This window comes from Myotis yumanensis, unplaced genomic scaffold, assembly GCF_028538775.1.
Source record: "Myotis yumanensis isolate MYYU_CA2020_CCGP unplaced genomic scaffold, mMyoYum1.0.hap1 SCAF_2, whole genome shotgun sequence".
NCBI classification, from domain to species: Eukaryota; Metazoa; Chordata; class Mammalia; order Chiroptera; family Vespertilionidae; genus Myotis; species Myotis yumanensis.
In genome coordinates, this window is record NW_027223753.1 from 195,653,399 (window position 1) to 195,674,308 (window position 20,910).

The window sequence follows — 20,910 nt, forward strand, 5'->3', positions numbered from 1 at the left end:
AGAGCCAGGAAGGGTTTCACAGAAGAGGTGACATTTGAATCGGTTGAGAAACGGTAGGAGTGTTCAAGGAAGAGCAGGGGAGGAAGGGCTCCAGTAGCCGAAGGTCTGCCCTATCGGAAGGCATCTGTTCCTAATGGGAACTGAGTTGTGAGGATTGTTACATAAGACTCTAGGGGTGTTCCTTTAAAAATGGTAACAAATACCTAGTTACAAGTAGCTCCAAAAAGAAGCAGATTTCAACATGTCCAATAGCAACACCTCTTCATAAATGTTTAACAAACATATCAGGATCTATTTTAAAAGGATTTGCAGATAAGTTTCTCTTTGGCTTTCTCGTAATTACAGTTCTCATTCCCCAACTCAGTGTCCCAAACCAAATGCATCCCTTTTTTAAAAGAGTGGCATTATTCTAACCTCTCTCTCTCTCTCTCTCTCTCTCTCTCTCTCTCTCATGTGGAGAACAAAGAAAGATAAAAACAGATTTCAAAATATTTTATGTTACTCACATTTTTCATTATCTGCTATGAACAATTGATTTGCAAAAAGCAAATGGCTGTGGCCATTCTTCAATCTGCACACGCGAGTTGGGTCATGCATACAAAATAATGTATAATGAGGAGAATTAATATGTGGATGAAAAACAGAGCTCACATGCATTTGGATGTACAGTCAGCCCCTTGTATCTGCAGGTTCAGCATCTGTGGCTTCAACTAACCAAGAATCAAAAATATATATATTTTAAAAGTGTTTCGTTGTTGTTGACGTGTACTATTTAGTTAGGTCTGCGATGGTTGCATCTGTACTGAACATGTATAGACTTTTTTTTCTTGTCATTATTCCACAAACAATACAGTATCAACACTTTTTACATAGCATTCCTATTGTATTAGGTAATCTAGAGATGTTTTAAAGTGGTATCAGCAGGGGGTCTTGGAACCAATCCCCCTCAAATACCAAGGAGCACCTGTTTAGTAACTTGCTAAAGAAGGGAAACTTCAGTTGAAAGGCAACAAGAGAATCTGCTCATGGTGGAAAGTTAGAAGGAAAGACCAACTGGAAGATGTGCTGAAGACCTAAACTCAAACCACACTCCATCTGACCTTGGAAAAGCTGAACTTGCATTCTCAACATGATAGTAATGGCATAATGGAAAGCCATGTCTTAACAGTTTAGAATATCTTTCAACTCTGTGGATATGACTTTCCAGTTTGGAATGTCTTTCAACTCTGACCAACCAAGATAAAAGCAGAAATTTCTCTTTTCTAGGAGATCCACAAAGATTTGAGATCAATAGATTGATCTATGTATCATCTATCTTTCTTTCTATCCACTTCACAGATTTTGTATTTGCAAATTCACCTACTCACTAAAATGTGTTTGTGACCCCAAATCAATGCTTGAGGCACTTCTGGGGCCATTCACAGAGCAGTGAAAAATTTGAGTCACCAGACACAGAGGTTCCCAGCTGAGGTCCAACAAGTCAATGCTTGGCCTTCTTGTTTCAGCTCTCTTCTTATAAACAAGTGTCTGTTCTTTGGGGGGCCTATTTAGTGCCACGTTTTTCTCTTTTCTGTGCTTTTTGTTGGTTACTTCACTGTTTAAAATGCTTCACAAGTATAGTGTTAAAGTGCTCTCTGGTGTTCTTAAGTGCAAGAAGGCTGTGATGTGCCTTACAGAGAAAATTGGTGTGATACACAAGCTTCATGCATGCATGAGTCATAGTGCTGTTGGCTTGATTTCAATTTTAATGACTTAAGAACATATATTAATTAAGATGTCTTTAAATAGACTCACATATAAAACAAGGCTTTGTATCACTGAAAATGTGTGACCAGAGGCTTGCAAGAACCTATTTCCCTTAGAAGCAATGTTTTCAGTATCACTAATTCAGTGTTTGAAGTGACTTTTTAGAGCATAGCTGCCATGAACAATGATAATTGACTGTGTGTACACACACACACACACACACACACACACACACACAGAATGATATATCATCATATTCACCAGCGATGGAGTCTACTGAGCAGAATCATCTAAGGTAAAATAATTTCTGACCTACTCCTAGACTCTAGAGTAGGGTGACCAACTGTCCCACTTTGTCTTTGACTGAGGGGTTTCCCAAGATAAGGGATTTTCAATGGTAAAACTGGGGAAATTCCAGTACAAATTGATAAGAATTGATTTTCCTACTCGAGTTTCTCAAGCTGAAGACTTAGGGTGGGGTGGGGGGGAGAGCCACACAAACCCATCAACTTTTGCTCTGGAACTAGTAACCACACCACCATTACGAAAGTGACTCATGCCCTCACCGGTTTGGCTCAGTGGATAGAGCATCAGCCTGCGGACTAAAAGGTCCCAGGTTTCATTCCAGTCAAGGGCACATGCCCAGGTTATACGCTTGATCCCCAGTAGGGGGCGTGCAGGAGGCAGCTGATCAATGATTCTCTCTCATCAGTGATGTTTCTATCTCTCTCTCTCCCTCTCCCTTCCTCTCTGATATCAATCAAATATACATATATATAAAAGAAAAAAAAGAAAGAGACTCATGGAATAAATACACCCCCAAGCAGCTAAGCAGCACTGGCCCCCCTCAGGCTTCTGAGGGCTCCTAAACAGGCCTGCATTTCCCTGGCAAAGCTTCATTGAGAAGACACTGAGGGCAAACTCATTCGATATCCATTTCTAATGGCCCTCACAAGTGTCTCTCAGAGAGCTGTGTTGTGAAGAAATATAATGATTTTGTCATTATAAAATAAAAAAGCAGGAGACGGGAGTGAAGTGGGGGAGATGGGACATCTGTAATACTTTCAATAATAAAGACAAACTTTAAAAATTAATAAATAGCAGTGCCCCCCAAATACAATAAAATAAAACATAAAAGCAAAAATAATACTAAAGCAAGAATAACAGATGCTGGGTAAAATAATTTTATGCAGCAGCTAAATATATTATTTTCTATTACTGGTTTGCAAATTGGTAAAGAATAGAAGAGAACAAAGTGTGGATTTTAGGACCAAATCTACAGTTCCTAAATCAGAAAATTCTCAAAATTTTAGAGATTTGGAACTGAAAATTAAAATGATCTGGGAGGTTTAAAAAATTCCCATGCCTGGACCACATCCAATTCAATCACATTATATGGGAATGGGGAGGGGAGATGTGCAGCCATTAAAATATCCTCACAAGGAGAATAGTGTTGAAGACGGGTCTTGGGAAAGTTCACCCGAGAAAAAGCACTATAATCAATTGGTGATGCTCCTGTGGGTGCCAGAGAGAGGAAGGTTGCAGCACACAGAGCAGCAGTAAACGGTCTTTTCAGCCCAGGCCAAGTGGAAACCATCAGAAATCAGGCTGATCTTGATTCAATCTTGCTCTGTCACTGTGACTCCATCACCTGTGTGACCTTGGTCAGGTGATTGGCCCTTTGACATCAGTACCCATCCTGATACTCATTTTGCTCGGTTGTTGTGGGGATTAAGTGAGAAAGCACAGGCCTAGTACCTGGCACACAGTGGATGCTTAATAAAGGGAGATTATTGTTGTCATAACCGGGCACCCACGCTTCCATGTCTGGCCACATTCTGAATTACATTCTGTAATCCTGACAAAGAATAATAAAGGAGCTTTATGATATAAGAGTAGCAGTATTTTAAAAACAAATAAACTGATAAAAATGAATGCAGTGGCCAAGGCAATGTTGCAAGCATATAATCTAGTTCAAGGGTCAGTAAATGAATGCCCGTGGGCCAAATCCAGCCACACCTATTGGTATTTATTGACTTATTGTCTGGAGCTGTTTTCCCACAGCAAAGACCCTATAGCCCACCAAGCCAAAAATATTCACTGTCTGGTCCTTTACAGAAAAGGTTTGCTGACCCTTGATTTTAATTCATCAGTTTTCAGTGTGGCCCATGAATTCCTGAGGTGCCATTAGGGGTTCTATTTTCACGATAATACCCATACATCACTGACCTTTTCCACTGTGTTAACATTTGCACTGAAAGGACAAAAGCAACGGTAAGTAAAGTTGCTGGTGCCTTAGCACAATCAAGGCCTTGGCACCAAACTGTACTCATGGCTGCATTCTTCACCATCACGTACTTGCAGGAAAGAGAAAAAAAGCCAGTTTGACTTATCTTAGGGTTTCTCAGCCTTGGTTGAGGGAGGGATGTTTAGCAGTATCTCTGGCCTCTCCCTTTCCCCAGCTGAACCAACTGAAAATGTCTCCAAAAACACTTTTTAAATTTCTCAGTATTAGCATCATATATGATAAATATCAATAGGTATAGTCCAGATAAACAAAAACTTTTTGAGGGTCTTCTATAGAGAGTAAAGGGGTCCTGCAATCAAAGACTTTGAGAACTGCTGGTCTATTTTGTATTCACAGTGTATCCTATATAATAAAAGCCTAATATGCAAATTGTCCCCTTGGGTGGTCATTCGACCTGGAGTTCGACTGCTCACTATGATGTGCACTGACCACCAGGGGCAGTGAAGGACATGGTGGGCGTCGGTGACACAGCGCTGGCAGCGGGTGCTCAGGTGCCGGGCGCCCTTGAGGAGCCCGCCCCGTACTTGCACAGCCTCTTCCAGGTGATCCTGGATGCAGCCACCGCACGGGCTGGTTGGGCTCCCCATGGGTTCGAGCGGAAGCCGGTCTGTGAGGCCGACCAGGAGAGAGTGCACTGCCCGCCTGGCTTCCATGTGGTGCTGCTGAGCTGCCCAGAGGCCCACGCTGTGCCCCGGCCCACGGCGTCCAGCCGAGCTCACTGCATCTCCACATGGGAACTCTGGCGCCATGACTCAGGTGGAGGGGGGCACACGGGGGCCCAAGGGCCCAGATGCTGCCCAGGGCCCAAGAGATCAGCTGGGACATGCCCTTCCACACCAGACATTCATGCTTCGATCACCATCCAGGCCTAGGGACCACACCCGTGCATGAATTTTGAGCACTGGGCCTCTAGTTTATAATGCTTATATTACTAAATCAAAAACAATCAAATGAAAGGACCACATAACTAATAATGAACAAGAAAAAAGGAGTGGAAAAATATGAGCATGGGTGAGTTTAGAATTTTTGACAGGAGGGGCTGGGGTATATAGCCAATGAGGACACAGCTATAGAGACAGAGAGGGCAATGTGACCTTGAGCAAGTTGGTTTTCTATCTGTGCCTCAGTTTCCCCCTTGTGAAATGGCATTGATCACAGGACATACCTCATAGTATTATTGGGAGAAATATAGAAATACATTTTTTATTTAATTCTTTATTGTTTAAAGTATTATATATGTCTCCTTTTTCCCCGATTGACCTCCCCCCGATCATTCCCACCCCCCAACACATTCCCTCACCCCCTACTGTCTGTGTCCATGGGTTATGCTTATATGCATGCATACAAGTCTTTTGGCTGATCTCTCATTCCCCCCGTCCCCACCCCCCTGCCTTTCCCTCTGAGATTGGATGGTCTGTTCAATGCTTCTATGTCTCTGGATCTATTTTAGTTCATCAGTTTATGCTGTTCATTATATTCCACAAATGACTGAGATTATGTGATATTTATCTTTCTCCAACTGGCTTATTTCTTTAGCATAATGCTCTCCAGGTCCATCCATGCTCTTGCAAATGGTAAGAGTCCCCCCCCACCCCCACCCCTTTTTTTTACAGCAGCGTAGTAGTCCATTGTGTAGATATACCACAGTTTTCTAACCCTCTCATCTGCTGATGGGCACTTAGGCTGTTTCCATATCTTAGCTATGGTGAATTGTGCTGCTATGAGCATAGGGGTGCATATATCCTTTCTGACTGGTGTTTCTGGTTTCTTGGGATATATTCCTAGAAGTGGAATTACTGGGTCAAATGGGAGTTTCATTTTTAATTTTTTGAGGAAACTCCAATCTGTTTTCCACAGTGGCTGTACCAGTCTGCATTCTCACCAGCAGTGCATAAGGGTTCCTTTTTCTCCACATCCTCGCCAGCACTTGTTGTTTGTTGATTTGTTGATGATAGCCCTTCTGACAGGTGTGAGATGGTACCTCACTGTCATTTGCATCTCTCAGATGATTAGTGACTTTGAGCATGTTTTCATATGTCTCTTGGCCTTCTGTATGTCCTCTTTCAAAAGGGGTCTATTTAGGTCCTTTGCATTTTTAAAACATATAGAATAGACTTGTCACTTATATTAAGTGCTCTCTGTAGACTAGCTGTTATTATTTTAATAATAAATAATCAATTTATTTCAGAAGAGATGAGGCTAGGTCTGCAATTAAGGTGTACTTCCCTAGGTGGTTTGGCTTAGTGGATAGACCATCGACTTGGGAATGAAGGGTCCTGGGTTTGATTCCAGTCAAGGGCACATGCTCGGGTTGTGGACTTGATCTCCAGTAGGGGGCATGCAGGAGGCAGCTAATCAATGATTCTCTCTCATCATTGATGTTTCTATCTGTCTCTCCCTCTCCCTTCTTCTCTGAAATAGGTACTGTTGACCCTGTCCCCACAGTGAGGTGACTGAAAGCAGAAAAAAATGCAAGCACTGGCTCCTGAGACAAAATATCATGGATCCAAGAAAGAAATCAGAATCTCCTAACCCCCTTCTTACCCTAACATCACACTTTCTAATCCCAAATTATATCTGTTACTCCTGAGAGGTACCTGGACATGTTCCAAGGTTTCAGAACAAACCATATGAAATTGGCTTGGTTTCATATGCTAGTTCCAGAGCCATGATTTTTCTTGTTCCTGCACTGTGATTAATTTTCCCTTCAGCTCAGTTTGCCTGCCAGAAGATCATTCAGAATTATGTTGTTTTCAGCAAATACTCACACAGCCATCTTCACCTTTAGGAAGACAAATGCTCTAAAGAAAGGGCTTGCTAATTTTTATAATGAAAAGAATTCTTTATTTTTTTAAATCCTAACCCAAGGATATGTTTAGAGAAAGGAATGGAGAGAGAGAGAAAGAGAGAATGATAGGTTGCCTCCTGTACACACCCAGAGTCGGGGATCAAATCCCAAATCTAGGTATGTGCCCTGACCTGGAAACGAACCCACAACCTTTTGGTGTACAGGATGATGCTCCAACCTATTGAGTCACCAGGCCAGGGTGAGAATTCTTAATGAAATTATAGGGACACTTAGATGAACACATGAAATGTTTGTGACACGGTGTAAAAAAAAATTGTTAAAGAGAAATCTGAATCAGAAGCTGAGGAAGTTACTTGAAATTTGAAATTACATGCTCAGTAGGAAAATGGCACATCTCCCATGTCCCAGTTCTTCATCACCTGACCTCCCTGTATCGACCAGGGTGACTTTTACTGTAATTATTTTCTATGGTTACTGAGAATGTTGGGTTTAGACTTTAAAAGCTTGTTGAATTCAGGTGTCTCCTTCTCTGTGAGATCTGACCTGGTGACACTATTTAACATCAACACCCTCCCTGCCCCATCTTTTTCTGAGGCACACTTCTCTATCCAACACACTATATATTTTACATATGCATTTTGTTTATTATCTGTTGCCTCATTGTCATGGCAGGCATTTTCTTCAATTCTGTGTTCCTAACTTCTACAACAGGGCCTAGCACATGGTAGGGACCCATCCAGCTTTTGTCTTTAAATGGGGAATGGAAAATGTCCCTGAGATGCACTGCATACTATGAATTCACATTCGGAGCCCTTGCATGCATGAAAGACTCTATGTTGCAATATATATATTAGACTCAAGAGCATCTGAGAACATCTGAGTGTCCTTCTGCAACCTGGCAATTGTATGAGCCAAAAATAGAAAATGGGCTGTCAGGAACTTGTTCCAATGGTCTTATTTTTTATTTATCTAACATTTTAATCCTTTAATGAATACATATCTCTTCAATTAGCTGTCAAGCTGTGTATTCTACTTCCTCAAGAGATGTGTTCCGGTGCAATTGTACATGGAATCTTTGAAAATCAAGTTAAGTATTAAAGAGTAGAAAACTTCACTACTTAAATCTGTTCTGTAATAAATATTTCTTGTAAAGCACAGATTCCTTTGCAACTACATGCTTTATTTGTCAGGTCATATTTTGGCTTGGGAGATTGCTTCAAATAATGAACCGAGACATACACACTCAGTTCTGTGCCAGGCAGATGATTGAAATATGAGAAGTAGCCCCTTTAGGAGACTTGGCTGGTACATGTAACCACTAGAGAATTATAAATGAAAGGGGGATTGTGGGTCTCTTAAAAGCAGAGACCAATTCATCTTTGTCATCTAGAATCTAGCACAAGCATATATAGGCATGTAATACCTATTTGGTAACTAAATAAAAACAAGAATAAAGAAATGATCACGTGCTAAACAATATTTTAAAAAATAATCTATACTACAGTGAAAATTCAGAGAGAAATAGGCACAGTGGAGAGCTCATGGAGGAGACAAGATTTACATGTTGAAAGAAATTAAGGCGTCAAATATTAGAACAAGGAGTAAAAAGGAGTTCCTGGTGAGAAGAATAACTTACCACTTATCGCTTGGGATTTTGAGCATCAACTTCCAATACATATACTTATTTATAGTTATACATATTTTCTATTATGCTAACATTACAAAAATATTGAATACATAAAAATAAGATTTTAGCCCTGACCCGTTTGGCTTGATGGATGGAGCGTCAGCCTGCGGACTGAGGGGTCCCAGGTTCGATTCCGGTCAGGGGCATGTGCCTTGGTTGCGGGCACATCCCCAGTGGGGGGTGTGCGGGAGGCAGCTGATCGATGTTTCTCTCTCATCGATGTTTCTGGCTCTCTGTCCCACTCCCTTCCTCTCTGTAGAGAATCAATGAAATATATTTTTTTTAAAAAGATTTTAAAAGAGGAATTAAAAATGAAATAATCCATATTTAAAATTATTTTATTTTTCAATGGTATATCATTATTTATGTTGGGTGAACATTTACATTTCAAATAACTTTCTTGATAATTAAAAAAAATTTGGGTAAGTTCTAGTCATGTTGGGTTAAATTATGGCACCTCCTACTATGGCTGCTGAGGAGTATTGATAGGTATAGGAAACATGTCAGCTAAGCCATTTTCTGGTTATTCACTCATGCCTGCATTGTTCATGTCATTGTTCATCTTCAGTTTCTTTTAAATCATTTGTGAGAGCTAATTTGATTAAAACTAAGTAATACAATCTACTTGTGTGACCAGGCACATACACTATGGAACATATTGAAAGATGCCCAAAGTAAACAAATGAGTGAGCATGTCGTGTGGAGAGGAGGTAAACTTTGGACACCGATTTGAAACAAGGCAGATGGATGGATCCAGGATTGACCAGGCCTCTCCTGGGCAGGTAGAATTAGTGAGGCATAGACTTGGAGACTGGCCAGAGAAAGTCACAAATTTGGGAAGGGTAGATGTGTGGGGTCAGATTATTAATGGAGGTTGAGAGATTTAGACCGGGTGAGTTAGGCCAATGAGACAATTTACCTATTTATAAGAAAGGAGTAACAGAACAAACGTTTTATTTTAAAAAGTTTTCCTGAAAATCAGGAAAAAAATTAAAATTTCAAAGAAGCCAATTGAAAGGCACTCTGAATGAAATGCTGTTTAGCTTCAGCTAGTTCTCTAAGTAAACACCCATAGAACTGCCATCTGCAGGTCACGAGACTCTTAAAATATAGGACTTTGTTCTTCATTGTTCTTCCTCATCCCCTCCCCCCAGATTTGTTGAGGCATAATTGATGTTAAATTATAAGATATTTGAAGTGTATAATGTGATGACTTGATATACATAATACCAGTACATTGTGAAAGGATTCCTCCATTGAGTTAATTAACACAACCATCACCTCCCATATTTTAGCAAACTTCAATTACACAGGACAGTGTTATCAGCTATAGTCACCATGTTATACATGAGGTCCTCAGATTTTATAATCTTATAACTAAACATTTGTACCCTTTAATTCTCCTTATTTTCCCCTTCCCTCAGCCCCTGGCAACCTCTTTTCTCATCTCAATTTGTATGAGTATTTGTTTGTTTCAGATTCCACTTAAAACTAACACCATGCAGTATTTGTCTTTCTCTGTCTGGCTTATTTCAGTTGGCATACTGTCCTCCATTGTCATCCATGTTAATACAGATGGTAGGATTTCCTTCTTTTTTAATGGCTGAATAATATTCTATTGCATTTTCTTTAGATTTTCTTTAACCATTCATTTGTCAATGGACACTTGTTTCTATGTCTTAGATATTGTGAATAATGCTGCAATGAATATGGGAGTGCCACTACCCCTTCAAGATAATGATTTCATTTCTTTGGGGAATATTCCCAGAAGTGGGATTGTTGGATCATATGGTAGCTCTATTTTTAATTTTTTGAGGAACCTCCATACTGGTTTCCATAGTGGCTGTCCTAGTTTACATTCCCACCAACACTTATACATGTTCTTTGTTGTTCTTGGCAGGAGAGAGCCAGGAGCTGCCTGCCATTTCTGGTGAGTCAGCTGGCCAACATGGAGCACTCCTTTCACCATATTCTCCTGCTGGAGATTAAGAGCATCACAGACACATTCTCCTCCCTCCTGGGCCCTCAGAGCAGAGACATCTTCCGCATGAGCAACAGCTTCACTGCCATTGCCAAGCTCCTTACCCGACAACTGGAAACCACCAAACCCCAAAGTGGCAGGTGAGCGGGAATTTTTGTGGACTCGGGAATCTGTCGAGAACCCATGGAGGCAGAGTACAGGCAGCTACACTTTCTTTTGTAGGCGTGAAACTTCCCAAAGAAAGCCAAACCCACTACCTCAACCTAGAATAACTTCTAAATAAATTATTACACTTACCAGAACTTTTTCTAAATACAGGGTACTCTCAAACACCTTCCCTCAAGGGGTTCACAGTCAGAGTATGTGACAGGGTTTTAACAGAAATGCATACAATGAACTAGGGAGCATGAGACACATACTAACCAACAGCCAGGCAATTAAAGAGTGTTTCGCAAAGAAGGTGAAATTTAAGTTCATTCCATATTTATTGAGTAGTGTCCATGTGCCAAGCATCTGTGTAGGTACTAGAGTAAGTTATACAGGATGAATAATGAGAGTAGATAGAAAGGACACTCCTCACATGCAAGGATAAAAGAGCTCAAGAGTGTGTGAGCTGGACTAAGGAAAAGCAGTTGATTCAATGTGGCAGGTTCAAGGTCATCAGCGTAGGGTATTAGACTAAGCCAAAAAGTTAGGTCAGAGGCAGATTATCAGAGGTCTTACATGCTGCATCAAGCGGTTTGTCCTGTAAGCAACATGGAAGCTTGGGAAGATTTTAATCCAGAGAATGGTCATAGCTCCTTGCACAGAAATGACCATAGAGTAGGCACTCAATAAATATTTTCTCACCAAAGGACTAGATGAATGAGGAAGTGGCTAATGTTGTGGAACACTGAATGGATTTAGCAAGAGCAGCAGACTGGCCAGAGAGAGAGCGACCAGAATGCTAGTGCTGAAACCTTAACAATAGGCTCCTTCAATTGTGGTTGGTGGTGGGGAATTTAAGAAGTTGGGGCAGATCATTATAAGGATTGAGAGCTCAGGATTATGAGGAATTGATCACTAGTAGGAGGTGTGGTGAGGAGAAGGGGAGAAGAGTGGATGAAAACCCAGAGATTCTAGTTTGAGTGACTGAATACACATGGAAGATGATGCTGATAACCAAGAAAAAAGGTAGCAAGAGGGAAGCCAATCTAGAAGGGTCTCTTCCCCCATTCTACAACAGAGAGTATAATCTGGCCAAAGTGGTCATCAAGGTCAACAGCCACTGTTCGTCGAAGGAAGACAAATCGCAAGGGCTTTTTCTATCAACACCATAGTTTTGGTTGTGCATATGAAAATCTGTTGTTACCTGGTTCAATGTATAGATGCCTATATACCAGGGCTTCTAACTCTGGTACTATTAAAATTTGGACTAGATAATTCTTGGTTGTGAAGCTGTCCTGTGATTTATAGAATATTTGCCAGCATCCCTGGTCTCTACCCATTAGGTCAGTGATGGCGAACCTATGACACTTATGTCAGAGGTGACACGTGAACTCATTTTTTTGGTTGATTTTTCTTTGTTAAATGGCATTTAAATATATAAAATAAGTATCAAAAATATAAGTCTTTGTTTTACTATGGTTGCAAATATCAAAAAATTTCTATATGTGACACAGCACCAGAGTTAAGTTAGAGTTTTTCAAAATGCTGACACGCCGAGCTCAAAAGGTTCGCCATCACTGCACTAGGTGCTAATAGCAATCCTCTCTTTCAGTTATGACAACCACAAACATCTCCAGGCATTAATAAATCACCCCTAGTTGAAAACCACTGCTATCTATATATTCCATTTAAAAATGGCATTTTCACAGACCTATGATCTGCCTAGCAACAGCCCAAATACAGCAGCATCCAAGAAATCCAGGGCCAGCATCATGAAGGGGTGATTTGTCATTTATGTGCAAGCACAAAGTCACTGCTGGCCAATGTCCGTGGGGTGGTTTCGGAAACTTTGTTTAGAGCTTCTCCAGCTGGTGCTTGGGGGAGCCATTTTGTATTCTGCCCACAGCCAGCCTGCTATTTCTTCTTCCCAGTGATGACTAACATCTGGATCCGATGTGAGAGCATAGGCACATGTTCTGGCCAGCCGCTCATCCGTTCTCTATTGCCTCTACAAATGCAAAGTTGCAAGAGGCCAACTGACATCTGTGAGATTATATGTGTGAAAAAGGTTTATATAAAGGGAAAACATGTTATACAAGGGTATTACATTAGGCATTCTAACAGAAAAATTGATCCTTAATAAGTAAGTCCAAAACCATAAGCAATAAACAATTTCCCCATGAAAAGAAGAATTTAGCAGGTATGTAAATAGGAGGAAAGCATAAGGTCTCACTATCAAAATATGAGTCTTCATGTATGAGAATGCATTGAAGTTTCCCTTTATTATTTCTCTGAGAAAAAAAGGCAAAAAGCAAAGAGGATAATTAAATGTGAAGAGATAAAAGGTCACTAGTCACCTCACGTACTACTACCATTGCCATCTCCACCACCTCTTCAATTCAAAATACTTCACCCAGTTCAACCTTCACTGTCAATCTCCTTCTAATCGATTATAATTATTCGGTGGGAACTTCAAAACGCTGGTGTGGACAGCCAGCTTTTGTGGTAACTGCTCATCCTCTCTGGGATGGTTGCTAAGGCTTCTCTCCCAACATCTTTTCCCTGAATAGCCTTCATTGTGACCATGTAACTTCAGTAATTTTAATCTGTGCCCCCAAAAAGCAGAAAGGTCTACGCTTTTGTCTAAAGCATCCAGCAAAGTCTGGTCCTTACAATTGGAGGGGAAATGAATAAATGAAGAGAGCTTGAAAGAAAATTAAAGATGATAAAATTCAAAACAGACGTCATCTAATTTACAAATCTGACACATAGCCCAGCAGGCCAGATTTTAGACTTCAGGCCAAACTATCAGATAATGAAAAGGAAAACAATTAGCATCCTAGAGGGAAAGAAAAACTAAAGCAGTCGCGAGCCTTCTTTGTGCAGAATGACTATGAATTAACTGGGTGAGCTTTATTAGATGCATCGGGTAAGCACACTGGCACCTTTCTTGTTCCTGTGTTTTAGAAAAAAATGTTTATATCTAAAAATAAAACAACAAAGGCGAAAGAACAGGACAGCTAAGCAAAGAGTTTAGATTTTGAAAATAATTCTGGGGATGCAGGAGCGGGGTCATAGCAATTGTGGATTGGAAAAGAGAAAGGGATAAGATAGGGGGAAAGGTGTGTGAGCCTTTGAACCACTATTCATTGTGTGAGCCACTATCCCTTGAACCATTTGTCTGCCAGGACCTGAGGGAAGCTGGGGAAGGAGACTTCCGACAACTGTGCACTGGCTGAGCAGCCATTGATCAGAGACTCAAAGGTGCCTTTGCCAAAGGCATGTGGCGCCAGGGAGACTGCTCTAATCAGGCACCATGGGAGTTGGGGACAGTTTGTCACAGGTGGTCTTAGTAGGAGGTTCAGCTCAGGCCCCAACTGGGGATGGAAACTTTGAGGGTTGAAAATTGTGGAAAGAAAAGTAAATAGGAGTAATGATAAAGGTAGGGAGGAAGGAGGGCAATAGGAAAAGGCAGAAGGGGAAAGCAGAGGGAAAGGAGAAAGAGCACCTGCACAGCTCCAAGTCCAGGGCCAAGGTGGGGACCTGAGGGGCAGGGGTGACAGTTCCCTCAGATCCATCTTTCAAACCCCAGCCAAAGCCATCAGAGCCATGGGGGCGGGGGGGAGGGGGGGGGGAGGGGGAGAGTTGTTTATAAGAACAGTTTTAACATAAAGTGTGTGGTTAAAACTTTCCCAATCCTCTTGCTTGCTTAAATGGGTGGTATGTTCTTTTGTTGTTTTGGTGGTGATGGTGGTAGTAGTGGTGCGATTTTGTGTTTATTTTTGTTTTGTTTTTAAGAATTAGGCCTGGAAAACATTTTAAGAAGGAGAATGGAAGGTAAATTATAGGCACAACCAGTTGGATAGGTGTATTTCTGATTTAGTTATGAATGGAAAGAGATGGCAGATGGAGGGGGGAAAAATAGAACATTGTGTGGCCCTAGCTGGGAGGCTCAGGTGGTTGGAGCATCATCCCATGAAGGTTGTGGGTTTGATTCCCAGTCAGGTCACATACCTAAGTAGCAGATTCAATAGCAACCCATCGATGTTTCTCTTTCTCTCTCTTTCCCTTCCTCTCTCTCTAAAAAATTCAATAAATATATATCAGGTGAAGATTACAAAAACACACGTTGTGTGTGGGAGAATGAATGATAAATAGAATAAGGAGAGCATGTTCAGAGTAGAATGGCTTCAGGAACTCTGCCTTCCTTGGAACAGCCCCAGAGTTTTGGTTTATCCTAAATTTCATGCAATGAACATCAAAGAAATGGATGACAAGGGAGAGCCAGGAATTCGAGTCAATCTATGGTCCTAGTGTATAGACCAGTAACATGACCTGTAAAGACCCTTTTCAAACTCTGAGACCCTTTGCAACCTGTCATTCCAGAGTTCCCATCTTGACATCCTGGGAGTCACATATGAACCTAACCCTGGGTCATGTCCCTGAAGGCATTGCCCAGGAGCTTAAGCGTGGTGCCTCTGTATTGAGTCCACAATAGAGATTGCAGAGAGCTGGGAGCCAAGTTCTCAACAATTTTTCAAGGAAGACTGTGTCTATGGGTTTGATTAGCTCTTACTGTTAATGGAGGGGAGAGGGCCTCAGCTCCCCCTGTTGCTTATGGGGGGTGGGTTTCTTGCAAGATCCTGAGAAAAGGAATTTTCTGAGACTCACACAGGGAGAATGAGATATGATGAAAAAATTATTTCCGTGGAATTACACCACTGGGTTCCCAAAGGTCTGTTTCCCTTAGTCCAGGCATAGAAAAAGGTAGCTGGGGCTCCAGTAGAGCTGAAACAGAGCCAGTGTCCAGTGTTTCCTTTCCATTCCATTGGAGCTGGGTCCAGTCCAGCATCAGGCTAGCTTAGCTTGTGTCTCCCACAGCAGTCCATTTGTCCATTCTGCATGGCTGAGGGCCATTCAGGCATATGCTTGGAAGCAGGACCAACAGAGCCCTGAGAGTCAAGAGTCACCAAGAGCCAAGAGAGTGAACCCCATTGTTTAGTGGATTAAGTGTTCTCAAATTTTCGGATGCTTGCAGTGGCCACGCCCATTCTGGCCAATGATCTCTGTTCCCCAGTTTGACTGACAAGCAAGTACCTTCCCTATGTCATCCCAACTTTACTGGGCATGAGTCTATCTCCCCTTTGTTGGATCCCTTCCCCCCAGTGTTTTGCAGGAAATAGGCCAGTGGTTCCCTGGGGAGTGCAAAGTTGCAGCTTCCTTGTGAAGCTGCCCAAATGACATGCCTACAGTGTCTGGCCTTCCCTTTGCTCCATTTCTAATTACAATGGTACCATTACCACATGACAGATTCTATGCTAGGGTCTTTTACTGCTATATTGTTTAATCCTCACAGCAACAAAGTCTTTAAATATATGTAAGGATTTTACAGAGGCACATGGAATAAATCTTGAGTACAGACAAGAACAAAATAAAATTTTCTACCCAGTTTCCCACGCCCTTCTAGGTCAGTGGTCGGCAAACTCATTAGTCAACAGAGCCAAATATCAACAGTACTTTTTCAAAATAGACTCGCCCAGGCCGAAAACCGACTTCTGCGCATGGGCCACAAAGATTCAATTGCACTGTACATGCGCCTGCACGTGGTATTTTGTGGAAGAGCCACACTCAAGGGGCCAAAGAGCCGCATGTAGCTCGAGAGTCACAGTTTGCCAACCATGGTTCTAGGTCCATGATAGTCGTTAGAAGACAATAATGTAAATGCCCAGATACCAGCTCATGGAATTTTCCTTCATTTCTTTCTTCAATGTAGTCCAATGAATGGATCCTGTTAGGTTTGAACAAGCAATTGAATTGATAACCCTCCCCAGGGAACTGGCTTTCCAGGTCATTTCACTATGGACATTCCCTTTGCTGAGAACACATTTCACTTGCGGTGACCACATTCCATTATCTCCCCTCCGGGTATGGATAAAGAAGTCTCCGCCCAGAAAAAAAGCCTGCCAAAAGTCTTTTAAAAGCTGCTGACTCCCGTCACTGGGGGCTGGAGCCATCCAGGCTCAGCCACCTGATGTGCTGATGATTGAATAAATTCGTAATCCCTCACCACTCTGGCCTCATGTGTTCCTCCTTCGGCAACCTAACAAATCCCAAATTTTAGTGTGGATGAGAATTACAGTGTTCACAGTATATCATGGATAATTCAAAGAAACTTAAAGGAATGTCAAGGGTGATGTTTGCCTTTTCCTTCCAAAAGTGGTACCTCAGTAACCTTTATCATTACCTTCCAGAATGCCCTTTGCGTGCCTCTCTTCCCATCGAAGGCTGCCCTTCTCCAAGACTCCAGTTTGGTACCACTTCCCCATGAGGCCTTCCCCACTCACTCCTGCCCGTGGAGACCCTCTGTCTTTGACCTACTACAGCTCAAACAGCTTACCCACTTGTCCGAACTCACAGTCCTGCCTTGAGTGTTAGATACCTTTCCTTGTCCCCCTCCAGGGTCCCCCAGACGTGAGAGCTAATATTCAGAACCTTTGCTCAATGAAAAGAAATAGTTTTTAAAGTGCTTACAAGCCCTAGGCGGTTTGGCTAAGTGGATAGAGCATCTACCTGCGGACCAAAGGATCCCAAGTTTGATTCCGGTCAAGGGCACGTATCTTGGTTGCAGGCTCCTCCCCGGCCCAGGCCCTCTGGTCAGGAGGCACCCAGTTGATGTGTTTCCCTCACATTAATGCTTCTCTCTGTTTTTCCCTCTCTCTTCCACTCTCTGTAAAAATCAATGGAAAAATATCCTGAGATGAGGATTAACCAAAAAAAAAAAAGTGCTTACAAGAACTCCCACCATTTTAAGCGACGCATGTTTATACAAGGAGAAATTGATTCTTTGAGAGCAACTGTTGGCTCACAGAATGTACATGAGGAGGTTCAGGGCCATAATTAAAAACATGTGATGTTCTGGTCAGCATTGCCCCCTGCTTAGAGAAAGCTAAATGTAATTTCACCCCCACCAAAGTAACCAGGGTTTTAATAAAAAATAAGTATATCTTTCCAAGCAAGAGAGGTCTTATGCTAGTCACTGGTATAAAAGGAACATCATCACCGTCATTTGTGGCAGTAACTGTGGCCATTGTTATTTCTTCTTGCATAGGGAAGGAAGGGAGGCTTGGGTTTTTGCCCCTCTTTTCACTGAAGAGGTTAAGTCTGACATGTGGTACCATTTATGTTCCATCTGTTGCTCATTTACTCCACCATTTGTCCTTCCTTAAAGCAGCGTTTATGGTGATGTGAAGGTCTGTAAAGGTATTTCAGGAATTCGTTTATCAGCAAGAGATGTAGGTGGGAGACATCATTATCAGCTTTGGAGACAGTGAAGGAAGCCCAGGAAGTGTGAGGCCCCAGAAGGGCTGACTCTGCGAGTGTGGACAGAGCGGGCTGGGGCAGGGGGGCAGGCCGCCCGGCCAGCACAATTACAGCTTTGCCAGGGGAAGCAGGCCCCTTTCCTGTAACACTGCAGTGTTCAAAATACAAGATACACCAAAAAGGAAAACAGCTTTTCATCAAGCTCCATGGCTCGGCTTCCCATTACAAACAAGACAGGAACACCAAAGCTTTAGCCTGGAGGCAAGGGAAAAAATGCACTGTGAGTGAAGAGGGGAGAGTGACTTGACCCCTATGGCCCGTGGGAGGGGTGACAGCTGAGGCTAAAACAGTTCTTACTTGACCCCATGACCTAGCTATTTGCTATTTTAGTTCCCCAAATGCTCCTTTTTGGTATCAATCATAATTGAACTTGGAGGTTGCTAGTTGCATGACATTTCCTGAGTTTTGAGCACCTTTTCAATTTTGGTTAAAGGGGATGCCAAAATTCGTGTTTCAGATCACTGTGAAGGGTTGCTCAATAATTAAATGTCAATTCTGTTCTGGTGACTGTTCCTATAGGACGTTACTAAGAGATATTAGGGTACAATAATTCTTGTTGGTTACTGCACTATCACCAATCCCATAATAATTATTGCTTATTCCTAGGGTAGATTCAGATGCCATCTGAACTAAACACCTACTGAGAGGCAGTGGGAGAAGGGTGTGAAGTGAGTGAGCTCTGGAGGCAGGGTTTAATGCTGTGTTTCCTAGCTGATCTTCAGTAGGTTACTCAACATCTCTGTCCGTCAGCTTCTCCATCTGCCCCACTGGATCATGGGAGAAGTAATACATGTAGCCGACTAGAACAGAGAGTGCCTTGTGCCAAGGAAGCCCTCAGTAAACATTAACAGCATCAGTACTCTGTTCCAGGTGGGCATTAGAGTAGGTGATCTCACTTAGCATGTCCATTAGACCACAGCTACTCAAAGCATAGCTCGTGAGCTACAGCTGCAAACTGTTCCTGACCAGCCCGCACCAAGGTTATTACAGAGATTGAAAATAAGAGTTTAGAACGGTGGTTCTCAACGTGGTGCACACGCCCCATGGGGGGCGGGGGGGCAATTTGATTTTTAAGGGGGCAATTCAAGAGGGAGTTATTAACAGTGAATTTTTGGCATTTCTTATGGTTCTAGGAGCCTCATATACAGTATATAAATATATATTGTGACATATTTATGCATTTCAGTTCTTTATTATATGTTTTGAAACTTTATTTGCTATTTTTTCATATCACTTCATATTATTTTTATTTTTTTTAACAATTTCTTAGGGATTTCTTCCTCAGTACTTCAACTGCCCTTTCGTTCTTTTATTTTTCTCTTTCATGGATGCCATGTTTTTTAGAAGCCTCTTTGTACCACGTTAATGGCCTTTTAGGCTTCCTCCATGTGAATAGGAGTTCACTTTTTGAATAATAAGAATTATATGTCACGGGGGAGGGGGAGGCATCAGGATTTTAGAGATGCTTAGGTGGGGCATGGCCAAAAAAAGGTTGGGAACCACTGGCTTGGAACTTTCATAGCAATTTGGCATTGCTGCAACACCCAAAGGCATGAACAGTGGGCTTATACCCTGTATGTCTTTATTTTACCCATTTTATTTCTCTGCTAATTTATTTTTACTGTATTTTACAAAAATATTGGTCTGTGACATGAATTTTTTTTTTTTTTAAAAAAGGTGGTTTGAGAAGCATTGCCTTAGATGCTTGACACAGCTGAGCCTGGACAAATCTCAGAACTATCTTTAATAACTAATATTTTACTTCCCAAACTTTCCTTTGGGACCTAACAAAAGAGATTTAATAAATGAAAGGTAATGAATACACATGTCAGCCATGATTTAGATACATCTATCGTGGACTAGCTCAGCTGAGGAGAAACAGTTCTTAATGGTGTTCATATTTATCAGGCAAAAGGTGGACTTTATATGAGCTGGGACCCTGAAGACTGTCAGCTAGATTTTGTTGTAGGTAAAAGCTGAATTCTGGGTGGACTAGGAATTGTCCCCACACACAGGGTTATATGTAGAGTTCTAGCCCCAGCTCATTTATCAATGAGTTTGACTAACTCTATTTCTCCCTTTCTGAGTTTAACTGTATTTCTGCATTAAAAATAGCATAGGATATCATGTTTGGAGTGGAGACTATGAAAGGATGTAGCAAAAAGGAAAAGTTCACCATTTTCCTGCTCTTCCAGCCTCAAAAGCTGGAGAGTGACATGTGTTAACTTTTGTTCTCTCCATGGCGGATACCCCCTCCTTCATCCCCACTGCCAGACCCTGTCACCTGCTCATGTTCCCAGACTGTAAAGTTAAGCTGGAAAAAGAGGAGTGTGTTGATTTTACAGTTCTCACTCCTGATTCAAAGTGTGCTCATGACATTACCACTTCCCATTTACATCCCTTTATAGCTTACAAGTGCTTTTGTGGCTTGTGCCACCTCCAGATGGCCATTCATTAGGATCCAGGAGCCTTCTGTTCAGGCTGCTGCTTATGTAGTCTGTCCATTCTAGTCTCAGGGGTCTCCACTAAAGACCCGGGGGACATCTGAACAGTATTTATCAGTGGCAAAAACTGACAAGGTACCTTTACCTCAAAATCGATAAGAACCTGACCGTCTTGCCCTAGCCAGTTTGGCTCAGTGGATAGGGCATCATCCCATGGACTGAAGAGTTGCAGATTCAATTCTGGTCAAGGGCACATACCTCAACTGTAGGTTCCATCCCTGGCCCAAGTCAGAGCGCATGCAGGAGGCAACCAATCAATGTGTCTCTCTCACATCGATGTTTCTCTCTCTCTGTCTCTCCCCCTCCCTTCCACGTTCTCTTATAAAAAAATCAATGGAAAAAATATGA

General features: G+C 42.0%; 1 protein-coding gene across 6 annotated transcripts in view; it reads left to right on the forward strand.

The window, feature by feature from the left end:
* Positions 1-20,910, forward strand: part of VEPH1 (ventricular zone expressed PH domain containing 1) — a 196,746-nt gene that overhangs the window by 78,314 nt on the left and 97,522 nt on the right. For all 6 annotated transcript variants that reach the window (XM_070406919.1, XM_070406924.1, XM_070406921.1 and 3 more), the window contains exon 7: positions 10,451-10,671. In XM_070406919.1, the coding sequence (XP_070263020.1) occupies positions 10,451-10,671 (221 nt within the window). The remainder of the gene's footprint in view (positions 1-10,450; positions 10,672-20,910) is intronic.